Source organism: Amblyomma maculatum, chromosome 1 (genome assembly GCF_055883805.1).
Source record: "Amblyomma maculatum isolate TAMU_Amacu chromosome 1, ASM5588380v1, whole genome shotgun sequence".
Lineage (NCBI taxonomy): Eukaryota > Metazoa > Arthropoda > Arachnida > Ixodida > Ixodidae > Amblyomma > Amblyomma maculatum.
Window position 1 is genome coordinate 428,075,033 of NC_139344.1, and position 21,263 is coordinate 428,096,295.

General features: G+C 47.5%; 1 protein-coding gene across 1 annotated transcript in view; it reads right to left on the reverse strand.

Moving 5' to 3' along the window:
* Positions 1-2,773: 2,773 nt before the first annotated feature.
* LOC146209325 (beta-hexosaminidase subunit beta-like) overlaps positions 2,774-21,263 on the reverse strand; it is a 41,259-nt gene continuing 22,769 nt past the window's right edge. The window contains exons 10-12 of the mRNA XM_084579975.1: positions 12,244-12,334; positions 10,222-10,326; positions 2,774-2,968 (exon numbers count right to left, since the gene is read on the reverse strand). Coding sequence (XP_084436101.1) covers positions 2,881-2,968; positions 10,222-10,326; positions 12,244-12,334 — 284 coding nt within the window. The 3' untranslated portion in view covers positions 2,774-2,880. The remainder of the gene's footprint in view (positions 2,969-10,221; positions 10,327-12,243; positions 12,335-21,263) is intronic.

Below are 21,263 nucleotides of genomic sequence, written 5' to 3' on the forward strand. Positions count from 1 at the left end.
CTGTTTCGAGTACTGTGATTATCATAATAAACGTTTGGTAAGGCACATAGAAAAAAAATAGCAGGCATTCAAGTAAGGTTCAGCTGAGACATGGTTTAATTCAGTTTAAAGTTACGCTCCAGGATATACACACATTAGGCAACGTTTTCCCGTTCACGGCGTATGCTCTCCCGTTCCAACTCAGCCTGCCAAACATGACATGCTCACTCGCCATCCTGGCGTGGTCTGACGTACCGTAGCAATTGCGTGGCGCACCTATGCTGGCAGCCATGTCGTGCAGCAAGGTTTTATATTTTTCTTTGTTTTTCATGTATGACACTAATTGTCATGAATAATATTTTATACTCATTTGTTATAACTACCGTAATCACAATTTTTTTATTACCTTATTAATGCTTTTGTTAGTAATTGGTTTACAGGAAAGAAAAAACGCATTATCTGTGACGCACATTCTGAAGGCCCGCTGAGCCCCGTGAAATAGTGCAATTGCTAAAAAATAATCCACAATAGTAGTCCTATCTGCAACCTCGTGCGTTTCAGTTTCAGGCGGAGTACATCGTCGAATTCCCCGATATTCCGAGCAGCTCTCTGCAATTCGTGTACTTTTTCGCTCTGTCGGTTTCATGTTGCTGGCGTAAAAAATACAGGATTGCCACTCCTAAGACAATTTTGGATGACATAGGATGTTTTCGGCGGTGGACTCTGCAGGGAGGCGGCGATCCCTCGCGCCTGCATTCCAGCACACGGGTCCAGCCTTTATCTTGTGGGTATTGAAGGGGTAGAGCGGTGGAAGCTGCTCTCTCTCACTCTCAACATTCAGCTCATTTCTAGGGAAATCTAAATAAGTTATTTTAGAGCGCGTCGTATTGTGTACATTGGTTCTTGCCAGGTTTCAGAGCGGGAAGCAAGCAGGCATCGGTTTCAGAGAAACCGTCGAAAGCCTACGCCTCTTCTATCATTTGCCTCTCATCGCTTGCCTCTTATTGGCGTTCGTTGCAGTGCTACCGTATAATTATAACTAGTTCGCAGGAAAGGAAAGGCGCAGTACCTCTCACACTTTCCTCGGCAAGTGTGAGTTTGGACGGTGCACCATCGCCCACGCTTTGAAGTGTGGGACTACAGATGACAGGAACGTCAGACAAGAACTAATTTCTCGGAGTATGACGGATCTCGCGCACAGATTTTCTTCTTCTTCTCCCTCGTTATAATGGCACATACATACAGTGGGGGATTGGCTAGAATTCGTTGTAGGTAACATAATTGATAATGTCGATTTTACTGTATGATAGAAAACCTAATAATTATGAGTGAGTGTTGCTGAAATAATTTGAAATTTTGAGATCTCGAGCACAAATCTCGCGCACAACTCAAGCGCAAACAAGGAATTTTATCCCACGAGCTACCTCAAGCTTTCTCCCTCCGAGTTTTTCACACACACACACACACACACACACACACACACACACACACGCACGCACGCACGCACGCACGCACGCACGCACGCGCACACACACACACACACACACATACACGCACGCACGCACGCACACACACACACACACACACACACACACACACACACACACACGCGCACGCACACACGCACACACGCACACACATTAATGATAGAAGATTGTGCGGCAGGGCGATGATGCAAGCAGAATAAAAAACGTCCAGCGCTTGGGCGGCTTTGTGCAGTGATATGAATAGGAAAAGCAGGGTTGGGTCTTGTGACATGTGGCCACGTGGCGCGAATCATGTTCAGTAACATGAACCTCATAACCGAATTCGTAAAGAAAACATGTTTTCTGCAGATATTTTAGAACTGAATGGAAAGCATGGCAGTGAAAAAGTTTTCCGTACAGTTAAAAAAGCGAGCATCTTGATGTTTGCGCATGGTTAATGGTGCAGGAGAGAATTTTCCGATGCCAGAATGCTGGTTCAGTGTAGGTACTAAACTTGATTTTTTCCAAAGTGGTTAAGCTAATGACGTTTTGAGAACGTGGCTGGGGAGCAAGGAAGCGAAATGTGTGAAGAGCAAAATAAAGAGCTCTCATCCTATCTTTTTTGGAATGCAGGAAAGCGTTTGCCGAAGGAATAACGTTTTTTCTTTAATCGCCCCACTCAGGAGTTGACAACTGTGAATTCTAGCTGTTAGAAACTTTCTGCATTATCTAGAGGTCTGGGGAAGCATGGGGACAGATAAGGTTATGAGGAAGCATTTAGGCCACGAGCACGTGATGCCTTCAGTGTTAGAACGCTGTAACGAGCAGTTTCCAGTGACCCTGTTGATCTTCGTCGTGTTCTTAGTTTCGCGACGCAAGAAAGCAAAATTGGTGCAGTTAGGAGGATGAAGCTACCTGTATCACGTACCCCGCTTTACGTATGAGTGTGGAAGCTTTATCCTGCGCCTCTTCGGGTTCCGGAGGATGCAGGGGTGTGTTATAGACACTGAAAAGCATCCTCGATAGTGCGTTTCTGTGTTTATTGTTGGTGCAAGTTAGCCTACAGTGTATTCTGGCAGAATTTTCGATTTTACTTTCAGAGTCATTGCACACGTTACAAAAATAGGCAGTGGTGGAGAGAGATAATGAAGAACTGGGTCACACGCAGTTGTCCAGCATGTATCACGCTGACATAAAATACCCTAAAAGGGAGGAATTTACAGCTGTGCAATATTCTCTGTCGTGACTTTATTTATTTTTATTTTACCAATTGAACGCCCATTTACTAACAGCAACGCCCCATTTTGAAGCTGCTGTTGGAATGCAGGTAAACGCGAGAAATTCAAGCATGCAGAATAAAAGCGCGCTGTCTTTTACGGGGTTGCCTTAACGTAGGCAGCGCTATGCTAATGGTTCCTAAATGTGCAGCTCCCAGTCAGTCTGTCTCGAAGACCTCCCGGAAGTCCAGCTCTTCATCGTTTTCGCATGGCATGCTGTTGAGGGGGTGCACAGGGACCCCTCGCCTGCGAAAAATTCAGATTACAGTAAAAAAAAAAAGCAATTTTACGAGTCAGTGTTTACTGTCAAGAAAACGGATTCATGTTCGCTCTCTTGCAACCTGCGCGTGCTGCAGTTTGTGGCGCAGCCAAAAGACGCACGAGGCACAACAGAGGCCGCGGTAAGAAAAATGACGGCTTCGAAATTTCAGATACATTCAACGGGGTAACGTCAGAGCAAACACATGAACACGCGGGCGTAGTCACAAGCGCAGACACACGCGCGTGTGTGTTGCGTCAGCCATGTCTGGCTTTCTTAAATATCTCTTTTAACTGTTAAGCAAACGCAGAATACTGTTAGATGCTTGTGCAAAAATAATAATAATGGGAATGGTGTAATCTTTCGATGCGTACCGTTGCTTTTCAAATTTATCCCCATCTCGCACTTAGCAATTAAGGCTGCCATAAAAAAAGAGTGGTGGGGTGTGCTTTTCACAACAATTAGTAAAATATTACAGTCGTCCCGGGCGATAGTCTGCCGATATATTACGCAATAGATGGTACATTTCGCTAGGCGTCGGCGTCGTAGTCGGTGTCGGAAATAATCGAGGGCGGCTGCTAAAAACATTGCGTCATAGTAATTTGTTGTTCTAGTCACTGATGATAGATTGGTCTGTGATAGACGATCACGAAATAATGAAAATATTGTAATTAATTAATGTATGATTTAAAGAAATGAAAAATAAAGAAAATAGCGGAAATGTGCGGTTGAAAGGTGTCAGAATGCTCAAAATGAAAAACTAACCCTTCATAATGCTAATTAGGAGGCTTTATTATGTAATTGATGAATTAATTAAGATATGAGACATGCCTTCAATAGTGTCAAACGGCTGAGAATGGAAAGCGAATGTTTGCTGTTGCAAACTGTCGGCGTGTAAGAAGAAATAAAACGAAAAAAAAGGCGAAAAAAAAATAAAGAGACAAAAATTTAAAAAGTAAACAAGTGAAATCCATCCATCATCCGTGTGTGTGAAACGATACCGCGTCATAAGCCTTAACGGCGGAGCTTCAGCGAAGTGTCCCCTAAATGTTTTATTTGTGAACTCTTGCGACATACAAAATAAAACCCCATTCATGAAAACTGCTTTCCTAAAAAAAATGCGCTCGTCAATAATTTCTGAGTATTTAATCTTTAAGGAGGAGCAGTAGAATACAGAAAAAAATAGCTGTGGCTTAGCTTGTGGTTAAACATGGAGTTACACAAGAGCAATCTGCATGGCTACGCTTAGGTTCGGCTTGAAAGTAAAAACATAGCTTTTGCACATAGTTGTTTACTCTGGTTTGAGCTTTATTTATGCCACATGGGAATCATTTCATGTATGGGCACCCCTTGTCTCTCGTCGTTGGCAATTCTCATTCGGGTATAGAAGACTTCTAGTGGTATGACATCGTCTCTTCGTCAAACTCCTGGGCACACCGCCGTCACGACGTTCGAACTAACATTCTGTCCTAGCAACTCGCTGTTGTTCGCCTCAAACAACTACCGAGTTATCTGTCTTCTTCTTACTCTTCCTCTTCTTCTTCATCTTCTTGTTCCTCTTCCTCCTCCTCCCCTCCTCCTTCCCTTCTCCTTCTACTTATTCTTTTTCTCCTTCTTCTATACACACGAATCCTACGGGCTCGTATAGGCCTACTCGCCTTAGATGAGGCCAGCGTCGACTCATATTCAATAAAAAAGCGCCACCCGCGAGTTTCGAAGTGCAAAAATATGAAATGCCATCCTTCCCTGCTTAATTTTGGCATGCATGACACACAGCGAAGCACAGCTATGCTTCTTCCTCTTCTTCTTCGGACAGGCACGTGCTCTTCGGACAGGCGGGGCGAAATGGTGAGACTGGTGCGCTTTTGGCCCCTAAAGTGCGATGAGGCGAAAGCCTCTATCGCGCTGTTGTCCGAGGCCCTCCAATACGGCACTACTTTCTCTGCTTCCACTCCCACCTTCGCGATGACTCGATAGGGTGCAAACTACCAGCCAACATACGAAGTTCCATTTTAACAGGGTCGTAGGAACGTGCCTGCCAGGCCTAGGGATAACGTGAATGCAAGGGTGTTGGCAGGCTTACTGTGATATCACCCTCCCATATCAAAGGAGAGGCCCGAGTTGACAGCTCCAGCCAAACATAATGTCAGGAAGCCCTACGTGCAGTTAGTGCTCTATCATGTCAGCTGCCAGCTTCCGCCTCCCACGACTTCTACCTCTGCTCTCTTCGCTCTTCGGACAGGCACGGCCCAGCACCCACCGGTCAGGCACGGACAGACACGGCGAAATGGCAAAAATGTGGCCAATGCAGCCCTCGCTAAAAAAAAAAAAAAAAAAAGTGAGTCGGAAGAAGGGCAAGCTCTTGGAAAATCGTAATAAAATAAAAATGGAGATAGACAGCTCTGGTGAGCACGTTTTACTGGGACATTTTTCTTAGCTTCGGGTCTGTTTTCGAGACCACTGCAGATCTATACGCCTTTGCGGCGGACGCTGTCTGCTTTTGTACATCACCACTTGCGAAGCGGGAAATTTCCGCCTCTGAATGTATGACGCTGGTAGCTCTGTCAGTCTGAGTGAATGCTCTGCACTCATCGTTACGCACGCAAATGCAAATGAAACCCGATTAAAGAGTCACTTTTCTATGCTCTGCCATATGTAGGAGTATTTGGGAAGCAGTACTGGCGTGCAGAGTAATTCCATGACTTGTAGAGCAACGAAACGCGGCGAGAGGACGGGATTGCTGTCCTGGCGGCCGTGATTCGCTGCCGCCTAAATGTAAAGGTGCCCGCGCGAATCGCAAATTTTGTACACGCTGAGAAGCCGAAATAGTCGAAATTACGGCAGACGCGCGTACTATGGTGGCTCTGATCGGTTACGTGCATGATTTGCGAATTGCATTCTCACGTGCCACCGCCACCTGCATAAGAAACACGAACCCTCCTTTTAGCCGTTTTAAATCACCTGAAAATCTGATACTCTGTTTCAAATTCTTTTCTTCTACGGTAAAAAAAAGCTTGCTTAAATGACAAGGATTTTCAGATTGCTGTTTGATGGCTTAAATACTTTATGGTCGACAACGCACGGTATGGGCATCTCATTGTATTTCCATTATTGGTAATAAAAAAAACTCGATTTTACGTATTTGTGTGTCTGTGTCTTGGAAGAAGGAAGCAGAGCAGGCAACAAACAGAAGCACACACAGACACAAGGACAACGCTGGACTGACGATTATTTTGATCAGAATCCGCACATCATCTTCTCCCTTCACTTTACGTTTGCAGCCAACTTCTTCCTTATGTTTACCGTCCTGCCGGTAATTGGATTGTTAAAACGTTTATTTGGGGCCTGCAGTAGAACGCGTGCTCCGGGGCCTACGTCGTCCTCTGGGCACCAGCCGCGCGACCTGGGTCCCCGCTCGCCGTTGCCGGCTCGCTGGTTCCCTGCCGAGCCAGCGCCTTGATGACCTGCTCGACGGCCCAGAGTTGTTCCTTGTGATTGTCGCTCCCTGCGGCTGCTTCCAAGCGCGGCGGGATCCTCCCAAACTTAGCTTCTTCCTGGTACTTGTTGCAATTCCACAGAATGTGTGTGAAGCCGGCCGCCTCCGTTCGGCAGACTCTGCATTTGTCTGTCGGTCCTGCCGGTAAGCGTAAAAAATCTAATTCCTTTTCAACAATACCACTGAAGGCGTGCTAACGCATTGGTCTCCCGAGTTTCTGTTTGCACATGCTTCGAAAATTTTCCTTGCTGACTTGTTCTTAATTCTTCTCAAAACCTTCACATTGTGAAGGTCAGCTGGACATTTTTGGTCTTTGCTAATATAACAGTCTTTGCAGTGCACTGCGAGGTTAGTGCCCCACTTCCGCGATATTGCCGCAGCGTGCTCTCTTATTCTGTCATTATTGCATCTTTTTGTTTGTTCAATGTATTGCTTTCCACAATACAAGGAAATCGGATAGACAGTCCTCTGGGTACAATTGGAGTACCTTGTCAGGTGTGCAGTTTTGCATCTAGACTTAAACTCCTGGATGTTGACCCGCGCACGCATGCCTTTTGCTCTGTTTGGTGCCGTATGAACAACCCGGATACCGTGTCTGTGTCCAATCTTCATCAAATTATGGGTCAATCCATAAAAATATGGTACCACGGACCTCTTATTTCCTTGAGTAAAGCCTTCTTTTGCAATTATCCGCTTTTTCAGCAGCGCAAGGTTTTCTGTCATGCTGCACAGCAAATACTCCGGAAACCCTGTCTCCAGAAGCCTCTCAGTCTGGCGCAAAAAACTTTCTCTGACGTGATGTTGGCAGGACTTGTCAACTCCAAGAAGGTATCCACAAACACCCCGGCTGAATTATGCAAAGCTATATAGCACCCTGCTTCTCGATCTTTACTGGTAGTTCTTTCAACAAGCTTTCTTGTGGGATAGAATAGTATGTCTTAAATGTGAAGTGAAAATCCAGATATTCACTTGTTTTTATATCCCTTCATCTCAGATATTAACTTCTCATAGCTTTTTTTTATTCTAAAGAGATCATCCACATGTACTTGGCTGAGATGCTTGACCAAGTATCCCGAGATTAGCATCTGCCACGTGTGTGCTTCTGACAAAATTGCGCCGAAAGGTATATCGGGTTTGTGAGTCTTTGCACTGAAGAACACCAACAAGGAGTGTTGTCTCGTATCCTTAACCTTGAGGCGAAGCTGCCTCAGATAAGGTTCCTCGAGAATCCGTAGAACCTTCCTCTTAGCAGCTTTTAAGTCCTTAGGTCACACTTCACAAAAGTTGTTATTCATGGCTACCAGAGCCTTTTCTCCGTAGTTGATGGAACCCAATACAACAAAACCACCTTATTTCTCCGAAAGGCATAGATTCAATTCCTTGCTCTTCAGTTCTTTAATTACCGATAAAATCTCAAATTGTATCTTTCACGTCCTTTTGTACGGTTCAAACAGCCAATCCCTTCAGCCATAATTCGGCTGGCATCTCTTCTTCATCAGCTTTTGCTGCGACATGTATTACAATGACGAGCTTCCCTGCAGTGTCAATCTTAGGGGAAAAGCAAACTTAGGCCCATGTTCCAACACTTTCGTTGCATGAGCAGATAAGTGTACATTACCAACGATGACTATAAATATTTTTTTCGCACTGAAACTCACTGCTGCTTTTTGGTTCAATTCTTTAGCAGAGGCAGGAATCACACATTCCACAGATGCTCGATGCAAAATCGGGAAGAGTAATAGTTTCTGTACGATTTGTCGTCCGCGGCTCCCACCTTCAGGAATTCATTCAAAAGGCGAATCTGTCTCCATAACTCAGAGCGTAAAATCTTCATCACCTTCCTTCCATTGACCCGGAAAGGTGAGATCATTCCAAAGCAATTCACCCGCCAATACATTCTCGATGCAGCGCGAAAGCAGACAGGTCCGGCAGGTGAAGAAGGAAATCCACTGGCATAAGTGTTGAGGGCCTGTCTGCGGGTATGTGTGCTCGTAGTATTTTATTTCCCGCGTTAAGTTCTTAGGCAACTAATTTTCTGCCAAAATGCCACCAGCGGCACTCACCTGTTATGAATTCCTGCTTCAACTAAGGAAGCTTTATGCAATTGTACTATACAGGTACAGGTGAAAACTAAATTTGACTGAGCGTCGCCTGCTGAGAACTGCGATGTACGGCTGCGACATGCTTAGGCCGGCGGTGGTCGCAAGGGCGGCTTCAGTAGCGAAGGAAATAGTGCATTGAATAGAATAGGCATGTTTGTACGCCTGACTTGTTTCCTAAATACTTCTCGCCACCGACGAAGGCCAATCATCGACCGAAGTAACCCTAATTGTCTTCAAGCTTGAATGTTCACACGTCGGTACGTTATTTTCTTATTATTTATTTATGTGCCAGCCCCTGGAGGGCCAGCCTCTGTTCCACTGATGATCGTGAGTCGCTGATTTTGTAGCGATGAGCTCGACATGAGTCAGCAAACGAGTGCCCCCTCTGGGGAGGGAGGATATGGGTATATGGAACAGGTGAGTATATAGTACATGAAGGAAATCGGCCGGCTTGCCGCATATTCAGCAGGAGGCGGAGAAAAGGTCGGGGAAGCGTCCGTGCATGAATATTCGGTATGGGAGTGTACGAGTTTGTAGCCGCCGCCAGAAAGATGATTGCATGTTGGATAGCGATGGGTGAGGAGGTGCGTACATCTGTCTATTGGAGCGATAGTATCCAAGAATGTCTCTGAAGTTAAGCAGACACTGCCCATCAACGGAGGTTACTGGGTGCTCACCCGCCCGGAGGGTAAGATCACGGGCGAGGGCGTGTGCTTCTTCGTTTCCGGGTAGTCCGCATGGGCTGGCGCCCAGATGAGCTTTACGTTTCAGGTTGGGGTTCAGCGCTTGAGTATGGCGCTGGCTTGCAGAGAGATGCGTTCAGGGCTAAAATTTAGAATAGCTGTATCAGCGTCAGGTATAATTTTGGTGGCGTCCGACGAAGAGATGGTAGTCAGGAAAGTCCACGGCGAAGTGCAAAAGTTGCTGCGCCTTACGTTTCTATAAATCGGTTCACATGTATGCAGGTTCTTGACCGAACGAGCTGTGTGCTCGTTCCAGAATAAAACGTGGGCCAGCCGTGCGCTGTGAGTGAGGTCACACCGTGGTGTAAGCTCAACGTGTCTCTTTCTGCTCTGCCCTTATACCAACATTGTGCTGCTCGCCGCAGTTGCCTGCTAATGTTGAGGTGGGGACGAAAATGTGACATGATAACAGATACGCGGCAGATGCAGATTCCTGCCGGGTGTCACTTCAGTGCAACGCGAGCTTCTGACATCAGAATAGAGCTAGAAACGGCCAGTTTGTCCAGAAGCTTGCTTGTAATAGTTAGAAAACTAACCATTAAAATATAATTACCCGCCCTGACTAGTTAATATTAGTCGCCTGTATACGACTGTCAGCTATTCTGCAGCCATCTTTTCATCTAATGAATGGTGGCGATTTCAGCAAAGCAATGTCAGTAATGGCAAACAACCGTAATCATGCGAATCGTGTGAAATAGTACGCTGGTGTAACGAGAAAGGCTCATTTTTAAACTTGGTATTGCATTTACTTGAAATTATTGGCTATTGTTTGATGTTTTCACAATTCGTATCACTTATTTCAGTCTGCCGCACCACCTTTTATAAGTTCAACAAGCATAGACGACTTGTGCCAAGCAAGTTCTCGTGGCAAAGACGGAATAGGAGTGCGGCCAACTGACCTAAGCATGCGACAGCGGTGCGCGTTCAGTCTCCCGGCAGCTTGTTCGGTGCTCTGCAAGTCGGCGCTGCTCCACAGGCGCTCCGCCACAGCCGAACCCCTCGGCCTGAACATGGAAAAGAAAAAGGTGGTTATGCACCTTCCGTTCGCTAAGGTGTGAAAACGTATAGACTACCGGTGCCCCGTTTTCGGACAGTCGGAAATCTAGTACCAAAATAAATGATTCTTTTCCAGCCAATGTTTTCTTAGCTTGGCCTCCGTACGTTCAAAAATTGCTGACCTCTTCACGCTAAGAAGCTGTAATGTAGTAGGCTTCATTAGAGATTGATCTATCTCTAAGACAGGGCTGTGTTAGCAGAATGGGTTGCTAATAGGATTAGGAATACATTCACAAATAAAAAATGCCTACAATAGCAAGGGGAACAGCAGGAAGTGGACGGCAGGAAGTGGTAGGAGTCTGCGAGCGGGGAGAGTAAAATAAAATCTGTATCATACTCTAGGCCTAACCTTGTACCTTCTAGGATCGGTAGGTGTTCGGGAAGGTAGGATACAGTGAGCTCATTGCGTAAACAGCGAAAAAAACAAGGGACAAGAGAAAGGTACACAGGACGAGCGCTCATTCGTCACAAGAGTTATTCGCTAAAGCCTTCATATATAAAGGAACAAACAGATGAATGAAAAACACAAATAACATATAAACACAAAACTAAAAAGCTCCCAGATATGCGCATAATACCCTCAAGCACTCTAAAAAATAATCCTAATCCTATTAGCAATTTTCCTATTGCAAAGGAAAACAGTCAGTTTGCTGACGCAATTCTGTTGGTCCGCTGCGTAATGAAAAACCTCAACGACTTCCCATGTCGTCTGGTCTCTGTGGATGTATAGTACACCTGGTGATTAAACAATGCGATCCATTTTTCTTTTTCATTACCTCACACCACAGACAATGCTTAACCAGATACGATATATCATTCCCATGCATTGTGTATATTATTCCTGTGTTCTTGTAAACGTTTGTTCAGGCAACACCCGGTCTGACCAATGTAACGGGTTTGGCAGGAAAAGGGAACACTATACACTTGACCTGTTCCACATGCCACAATCTTACTCCTGTGCGCGGCGCCAACGCTGTTTCTTCTTGGCCTATTTGCGTCTTTCAATAGCGAGCATGCATGTTACAGCTTGACGGAGGCTCAAAAAAAAAAAAAAGAAAAGCGCCAACATTAGATGTGCTTCCTACATTCTTTTGGCCATGGGAGATGCGATGTACCGTCTTTGCCAAAAGTAACCAGGTAGCATGTTTTGCTTCTCACTTGTATTATAAAGCAAATAAGGCTTCCCCCTTATCACAACTAGTTAAGAAGTGAGGACAGGTGATCAGCTTTACATTGTACAGATTTAGAGCATCCTAAGTGGTATGAATCTTCTACCACATGACTGAGAAGTAGATACTACAGCCTGGTTGCTTTTTGGCAAAGACGGTACATACGGTAAAACAGGAATTTTTTTTCTTTAAGGCTGGACGTCTGTCGCAATCGGAACGGCCTGACGATGTGAGAACACGCCCCGCTATCACTTGGTCTCGATACCTAGCAATCTTAATCCTAGACAATTGGCCCTGGAGGCTATCTCCAATGGCGCGATGGCATGATTCGCTCAAAGCACTTCGCAGGCTGGGACTGATAAGGCTGATTGTTACCAATTTTTAATGACCTGAGTGGGAATTGAGAAATGTCATTGAAGATCTCGGATTATATTTCCGAGTTGCATGCTGTTTACATTATGTATCTATACCAACTAGCGCAACTCAACGCTTTGCTAAAAACGAAGTAAACCAGCCAGAGAAAAATCCTGACGTTTTTGTGTAAGGCGTTGGTCAGACTGCAAAAATGCTATTAAGGCATCGCCTCTGGTACCAACTTCACATTGATTTCACGCAAGGTTTGATTGATGTCGCTGGAGATGCAAGTTAAGCATGCTATGTTAACGAAAAAGGAAGGGCGGATGATCTCTCTTTTACCATAAGTTGGCAAGCAGGTTAGTCCGGTCCAGGTACTCCGCCCACATGCACGCCTCTCCACCCAGCACCAGGCTCTTCTGCTCCGGGGTGCCTGCGAACAGCGATGGTCCCTCAGCACGACACTGCGCTCACGATTTCACTCTAGCGCAACTATCTTTGTAGCGAAAGCTACACTACGCTACACTTCGCGCATTTCGCAGTTCCTAAAAAAGAGCGGCAGGGCGCATGCGCCAAGACCGGTTTTTCGCCACTGGCAGCGCTGTAGTGCTCTAGCTGCGCTCGCTACAAGGAGGAAGAGGAAGGTAGCGGCACACCAGCAGTTGCGCGCGCCGTCGCGGAGAGGAGGAAAGGCTCACTTTTCACACTGCGCATTCCCGCGCCGCCATGGAGAGCTGACCGAGTGGAGCAGGAAAGCGTCTGTCGGCATCGCATGCTCACGAATTCTGCCTAGAACGCCGGTGAACTTTGATGCGTTCAACAGAAAGCTGGTTGTGTTCGATGCAACGCTCGGTCATCCGCAGCCAAAGCTTTCGCTCCACATTCGGTTCAGCGGTGTTGAACCCCTCTAATCTTTTATGAACAGCTTCGCTCCTTTAGCTATTATTTAGCTATCTTTTACCATCAAAAAGCTGTAGCCCAGAAACGAAGAGGTGTTAGAGTCATGTGCACATTTCCTTACTGTAGAGCCGGAAATGACAGTGGTTGTACTAAACGAGTAGTGAGTGGCGTATCCAGGGGTGGTGTTAAACAATGGTATAATTAAAGTTCTATTTATTTTTATCCTAATTAGATCACGTAAGACCATGCCGTATTATCAATGGAGCAAGCTAGCCAGTCTTTGAATGCCGGGATGGCGCAGTGGTTACGGCGCTCGACTACTATTTCCAAGGACGCGGGTTCGAATCCTGTCCTCGGCGGCCGCTTTTCGATGGAGGCGAAAAGCAAGGCGCCCGTGTGCTGTGCGATGTTAGTGCACGTTAAAGAATCCCAAGGGGTCGAAATTTCCGGAGGCCTCTACTACGGCGTCTCCCATAGCCAGTCTCTTTGGGACGTTACCCCCCCCCCCCTAAGAAAACAAAAACAAATTCATAATGAATTAGAAACGAACGAGTAGGTGACCGTGTGTGCCATAATTGGGGCAAACAAATTTTTTTCCAATAGTGTTCTTGGTAGTCAAACCAGTAGTATTACAAGTGCATGGTTGAATATAATAATAATAATAATAATAATAATAATAATAATAATAATAATAATAATAATAATAATAATAATAATAATAATAATAATAATAATAATAATAATAATAATAATAATAATACCTATCATACCTGTTTTATGTGCCCTGAGAGAAGGGAGGAGAATGGGAGTGAAAGCGGAACGAGAGAAAGAAGAGCCGTAGTTGAGGACAACAAAATAATTCGACTTCTTGGGGATCTTCACTATGCACTGACATCGCCAAGCATACGGATACCTCTCTGTTTCACCTCCATCAAAACAACCATAGTGACACAGTAAAATAAAAATGGCGTGTACCCAGAGTGAGCAAGAATAAAGACACGTTGTTTCTGAATAACAGAATAGGTAAGTAGGCAAAAAAAAAGAAGGTTTCCGAGCTTGCATATAAGAGCACTCATTTGCCAAAGAGGGCATGTCACGTGGAAGTTCGTTTTGTTCGGCCTTAGATTTAGACAAAAGAGGAAACTGCTAAGTTTTCGGAATCATACTATTTGTTTTCAAGTGCGTAGCCGGCAGAAAATGATGCCAGAAAAATGAAAAAAAAAAAAGAGACGAGAGTACCATCAACGAGAAGGCCCCGTTTCTTTTTCCTGGTGTCGCGTATAATTTACAGGTGGCCGTCGTCATGTGCTACTTTATATTGGGGCCAATGTGGCCGCACAACGAATGAGGGACTAGGGGGGCACAAAAGACGACCAGGAGTAGATTCGCTTAATAATCTGCCGAAACATTGCCTTATGTGCGGTACCAACAATAAAAATAGAAAGTGTGCACATTATTATTTGGCAGGGCGACGATTCTTTTCAACCATCGTCCGTCAACTGACAGAAATCTTCTGAACTCTCATAAACAAAAGACGGTGTATCAAACCAAACTTCGGTAGGACTGACGGGTAAGAAATTTAAATTTTTAGCATCGCCTCTCGGTATTCATCTACAAGCCCTAGACCAAGAACTGTAAGTTGACAATACATACTTTTCATGGTTGCTGCTTGCCTCGTTGGGTTGTTTCAATTCAAGCTTTCTTTTCGGAATAAAAGTTCAGCTGCCGGTTAGCGCCGAAACTTGTCTTTGCACTGTATATTTTTAGGCGCATTTTCAATCATGCAGTTAGCTTTAAGAGCAACGTTGCTTTAAGTAACCACTGCCGTCTTGACCATTTGTTCTGCAGTAGAGGTTGCAAGGCTGGGAATGATGATAATAATTAAACCGCTTCAAAGTTCACTGCGGTGATTGCGCGTGCAGCTCCCGACAGGCGGGCGTAAATAATCTTTTTTTTTATGTCCAACAATTTTACATCTGCATTTTACTGTAAACATAAGGTGTGCAAAGAAACTGAAAGAATTTTTGACCGATGACCAACCCCCGTTCACCACCTGGAGCTCTTTAGGTTGCACTGACCACGTGATTAGGCGGGGGTTTATCAACTGGTTCACAGGCGATTGATTCTTCAGTCTTGCCATGAATTTGATGTGTGTCGGTTTTTCCATTAGCCTCTGACGCCCGCATCCTGCCTCTATTTAGCGAAAGCTCTACAGGTAGGTTGATATAGCATGCGACAGGGAAAGCAAGCTTTCTTAACTGTTTACCCTCGGGCTAGCCGTTTTAAGGGATGGTTTTAAATTTTGCTCAATGCCCACAAGTGGGAGGTGGGAAAAAGGAGAAAACGAACATGTGTGGTTTCTGGCTCTCCCGGTTGGGCTAGCGGTTGTCTCGTCAATATTGCCGCGAAACCTTCAAAACTGTATTTGTTGTTTTTTAACCGCCGCCGGCATACAGCCTTATCACTCTGATTCTGGACCGCGTATCAGTTCCGTAATCTTTGTCTGTTAATGCTCGATGTCGCGAGTCACACCTTTATCAGTTTCGTTGTAGCGCAAGATGCACCGAGATCTATCTCGAAGATTCCGGCCACTCGGGTGACTTTCCACAATGTTCCAGCCCGTGCTGGTAGCTGTTTGCAACGTTATCTAGAATGTTCTGTGCAGCCTTTAAATTGAGCGTTGACGAGTGTGACGGGCATTCTTTGTCCGACCACCGACGAGCACGTTTGTTGCTATCGCCGCCGCCGGGTTGCTTAGTTCTTTTGCGGACGCAAGTCAGCCCAATAAAGAGTTAATTTCCGTACCATCAAGCCTGTGTCTTCCTTTGTGTCATCGACCCTGGTCACCACCACGTGACATCTGGTGAAGGTGCTGCCTTTGATCCTTCAAGCGAAGACCCAAGACGTGTTCCTGTCGCCCTGGAAGACCAGTCTACATGTCACCGAGCCAGCCGCCGAATTCAAGGCCTACAACCCGAACACGGTCTGCTGCCTGACCCCATTCGATCTCGGAAGGCATCGACGCTGAAAATGGCCCAGCCTACAGCACCGGTTGTTTTCCTCCAAGCCCGTGAGTCCTCCTGCTTCCATGGACGACCGGATGAAGATGCTGGAGACTGGATGGACCTTTTCGACCGTGTGGCAGAATTCAACGGCTGGAACGACGCTGCGAAACTCAGGCAGGTCTACTCAAGGACATGCCCGAGTTTGGTTCGAAAATCATGAGGCAGCTATGAAGGATTGGAAGATTTTCAAGGAAGCGTTTTTGACTGCCTTTTCAAGCGTCGTCCGAAAGGAAAGAGCCCAGGCCCTCCTTCAGTCAAGGCTTCAACTTCCTAACGAGCCTGTCCTGGCTTACATTGAGAAGATGAAGCGCCTCTTTCGCCGCGCCGACCCTAACATGACCGAAGGTGAAAGAGTCAAATTTTTAATGCGGGGCGTTAAAGAATCGCTTTTTGCAAGTCTTGTCCGAAATCCGCCAGAAACCGTGGCGGAATTTGAAACGGAGGCGTCTATTATCGAGAAGACGCTGGCCATCCGGATGCGCCACTACGAGCGACCACTTCAACCGGACTACTCAAGCCACTACCCCAGCGCATCTACAGGTGGAGAGAACCTTCGGGACCTCATCCGGGAGATCGTACGAGAGGAGCTCCGCCGAGTGACGCCATCCTCGCAACAACCCCAGGTGGCAACGCTTGCGGACGTCGTCCGTGAAGAAGTCCAGCAGGCGCTGGGCGTACCTCAAGCGACGGCTGCGACTGTTCCAACACAAGAGGCAACAGCGATGAACTACGCTGGTGCATTACGTCGCCCTGCGCCCCTTTCCGAGCTCTCACCGTTGCCTCCCTGTTCCTGAAAACCGCCCCTTGGCCCCCGCCCGCCAAGCCTACCAACGACCCCCAAGCCCCAGAAAGTGCGACGCCTGGAGGACAGCAAACAACCGACCGCTCTGCTTCCATTGTGGTGAGGCAGAACACATCCTCCGCCACTGCCCGTACAGGCGGATCTGCCTCCGTGGTTTTGCTGTCGACGCCCCACGTACCCGTCCTGGCGAGCGACAACAGGAAATCAACGACTTCCTGCGCAGCGGAGGGCACTCGTCGCCAAGGCGTATATCGCGCTCCCCATCGCCGTACAATTCCCGCTTTGCGTCGCCAGGCCATAACTATGATGAGAGTATGCGCGGAAGGTCCCCAAGCCCGCGCAGGGGAAACTGAAGGCAGCAACCTTTGGAGGTGAGGTTGCTCGATGGCGAAAAGACGAAGATCCTCCGCCACGGACGAACACTAACAACGACGCAGCTATTTCATTGCCGCTCCACACGACGACATCAACGACAACACGACCAGAGTGCAAGCCGACACCGCCGCGCAGCGAAGTAACAACGGCATGCCCCGCCCATGACCTGAAGAAACGACGGAGCCGAGATCGGACACCAAGGCCCACATGAAATACGAGGACGCGAACAAGTGACCTTGAAGTTGATGTCGACGGCCGTAGAGTCACTGCCCTAGTAGACACCGGAGCTGACTATTCAGTCATCAGTGGACCGTTAGCCTGTCAGCTCAGAAAAGTTACCACCGCTAGGGATGGCCCGCTGATTCGCACCGCAGGTGGCAACCTGGTTACTCCATCGGGACGATGCACTGCAAGAATAACCGTAAATGGGCGTACTTACCCAACCAGCTTTGTGGTCTTGCACCAGTGCTCCCGCGACGTGATTTTAGGCATGGATTTTCTAAATGAACATGGGGCTATCATTGACCTGCGATTCAAGCTCATCAAGCTCTCTGCAGACAAAGCCATTCCTGCTACGACGACGTCGACGCAACACATCGCTCTAAACGTCCTTGATGAAGAATTGACCGTCCCGCACCGGTCAAGCATCGCAGTCTGCGTAGGTAACGCAAACATCGAAACCGCTGAAGGCATTGTCGAAGGAAATATCCAATTGCTCTTAGAACGAGGTGTCGGCATCGCAAGAGGCATCGCGAAATTTCGGAGAGGTCAAGCTCAGGTGCTGGTAACAAATTTCTCCGAAGAATACCGGCATCTCAATAAGGGCACGACGATCGCCTTTCTCGACGAATTAGCGGACCTCAAAGATGTATTCGCCCTCTACGACCAAACGCTGGAAGACGCACCGGACCTATTCCGTCAGCCCACATTTGACATAAACCCGGCATTGACCCAAAGCAGAAAAGACCGGATTCTCAGTCTGCTTCGAAGCTACGGGGAGTGCTCCTCGTCATCATCGAAGGTACGACAAACACCACTGGCCAAGCAGCGCATATTAACGGACGAACACGCCCGACCTCTGCGCCAAAGCCCTTATCGAGTATCGCCGCGAAAACGCCAGGCCATTCGCGACCAAGTTGATAAAATGCTGCGTGATGACGTAATCCAGCCATCGAACAGCCCCTGGGCGGCACCAGTCGTTTTGGTGAAGAAGAAAGAGAGCACACTTCGCTTCTGCGTTGATTACCGCCGCTTGAATAGCATAACGAAGAAGGATGTCTACCCGCTTCCCCGCATCGACGACACTCTCGACCGGCTCTGCAATGCAAGGTACTTCTCATCGATGGACCTGAAAAGCGGATATTGGCAAATTGAGGTCGACGAAAGAGATCGCGAGAAGACCGCATTCATCACACCTCTTTTTGAGTTCAAGGTGATGCCATTTGGCCTCTGGTCCGCACCAGCCACGTTTCAACGAGTAATGGACACAGTCCTGGCAGGCTTGAAGTGGCAAATTTGTTTGGTATATTTGGACGACGTTGTTGTCTTCTCCTCAAACTTTGAAGACCACCTAAAGCGACTACAGACAGTGCTGGAAGCCATCAAGTCATCGGGATTAACGCTAAAAGCAGAGAAGTGTCACTTTGCCTACGAAGAACTCCGGTTCCTAGGTCACATTGTTAGCAAGGACGGTATTCGCCCAGACCCGGAGAAAACAGCTGCAATCGCACAATTCCCACCGCCTGCCGACAAGAAAGCTGTGCGCCGATTCTTGGGCTGTGCGCTTATCATCGACTATTTGTCAGAAACTTTTCGCGGATCTCCGAACCGTTGATGCAGCTTACAAAGGCTGACGTACTTTTAAATGGGAAGCGCTGCAAGGAGAAGCCTTCAACGAACTTAAGCGCCGCCTGCAATGCCCTCCTGTACTTGGCCACTTTGATGAAAACGCCGAGACCGAAATTCACACCGACGCGAGCAGTGTGGGCCTAGGAGCCATTCTCGTCCAGAAGCGTGCCGGACAGGAGAGAGTAATCGCCAACGCTAGCAGGTCCCTCACAAAAGCCGAAGTCAATTACTCGATGACCGAGAAGGAGTGCCTTGCGATCATCTGGGCTACTTATAAGTTTCGTCCATACCTATACGGCCGACCATTCAAGGTTGTAAGCGACCATCACGCGCTCTGCTGGCTGGCTAATTTGAAAGATCCCTCCGGCCGCCTTGCCAGATGGAGCCTACGACTTCAAGAATTTCACTTGACTGTAGTCTATAAGCCGGGCCGCAAGCATTCCGACGCAGACTGCTTATCACGCGCTCCCGTCGACGCTCCCCCGAAGGACGATGACGACGACGCCTTTTTGGGACCGGTAAGCGCCAGCAGTTTCGCAGAGCAACAGCGGTCGGACCCTGAGCTGAAAATGCTAGCCGATTACTTAGAAGGAAAGACCACTTCCCCTCCTAGTGTGTTGAGGCGACATTTATCATCGTTCGCGTCAAGCAATGGCCTCCTCGTGAAGAAGAACTTCGCACCCAACAAGACCGCGCAGCTTCTTGTAGTGCCTAAAAACCTCCGGCAGGAAATTCTGCAGGCGTTGCACGATGAGCCCACAGCAGGCCATCTCGGATTTGCGCGTACGTTGCGTCGAATCCAGGAGTATTACTGGCCGCGACTGCCTGCCGAAGTTGCCCACTACGTGAAGACGTGTCGTGAGCGCCAACGACGCAAGACGCCGCCGACCAGACCAGCAGGACTACTAAACCCGATTCCGCCCCCAATCCTGTCCTTTCAACAAATTCGGATGTATCTCCTTGGCCCCTTTCCATCTTCGTCTATGGGTAATAAGTGGATCATCGTGGCCACTGACTCCCTTACCCGTTACGCCGAAGCAAGAGCACTACCAAATGATACCGCGGCAGAAGTCGCCAAATTTTTTGTCGAACAAATTCTCTTGCGACATGGCGCCCCAGAACTGCTCATCACGAACAGGGGAACGGCGTTTACGGCAGAGTTGACGCAAGCCATCCTGGAAATACTGTCATACAAGCCATCGACGAACAACTGCGTACCATCCCCAGACCAATGGTCATACGGAGCGCTTGAATAAAACTATCGCGGACATGATCGCCATGTACGTCGATGCTGAACACAAGACCTGGGACGCCATCTTGCAGTACGTGATCTTCGCGTATAACACGGCAGTCCAGGAGGCGACCAGAGCGACCCCGTTTAAGCTTGTGAACGGCAGGGAGCCCACGACGACGCTTGACGCAATGCTGCCGCACGTAACCAGCGAGGACAACCTTGACGTCGCCGCCTACCTGCAGCGTGCAGAGGAAGCCCGACGACTCGCATGGCTGCGTATCAAAGACCAACAGCGCACCGACAGCCGACGATACAATTTACGACGACGCCACGCAGAGTACAATCCAGGAGACCAAGTGTGGGTTTGGACACCAATTCGCCGTCGCGGATTAAGTGAAAAGTTGTTGCGTTGATACTTTGGGCCGTACAAAATCATTCGCCGCGTCGTACCACTGGACTATGAAGTCATTCCCGACGGAACGTCAGCATCACAACGGCGACGCGCACGGCCAGAAATTGTACATGTAGGACTGAAGCCATATTACGCGCGTTAAAGAATCTGTGGTGTTTAAACTTTGCAGTGTTTATGTTTAAGTTTGTTTTGGAACATCGAGGCGATGTTTTTTTTAAGGGGGGAGTAATGCCGCGAAACCTTCAAAACAGTATTTGTTGTTTTTTAACAGCCGCCGGCATACAGGTTTATCACTCTGATTCTGCACCGCGTATCAGTTCCGTAATCTTTGTTTGTTAATGCTCGATGTCACGAGTCACACCTTTATCAGTTTTGTTGTAGCGCAAGATGCACCGAGATCTGTCTCGAAGGTTCAGGCCACTCGGGTGGCTTTCCACAATGTTCCAGGCCGTGCTGGTAGCTGTTTGCGACGTTATCTAGATTGTTCTGTGCAGCCTTTAATTTGAGCGTTGACGAGTGTGACAGGCATTCTTTGTCCGACCACCGACGAGCACGTTTGTTGCTATCGCCGCTGCCGAGTTGCTTAGTTTTTTTGCGGGCGCAAGTCAGCCCAATAAAGAGTAAATTTCCGTACCATCAAGCCTATGTCTTCATTTGTGTCATCGACCCTGGTCACCACCACGTGACAATATCATGTGATTACATGAATTTTATGTAAAATGAACA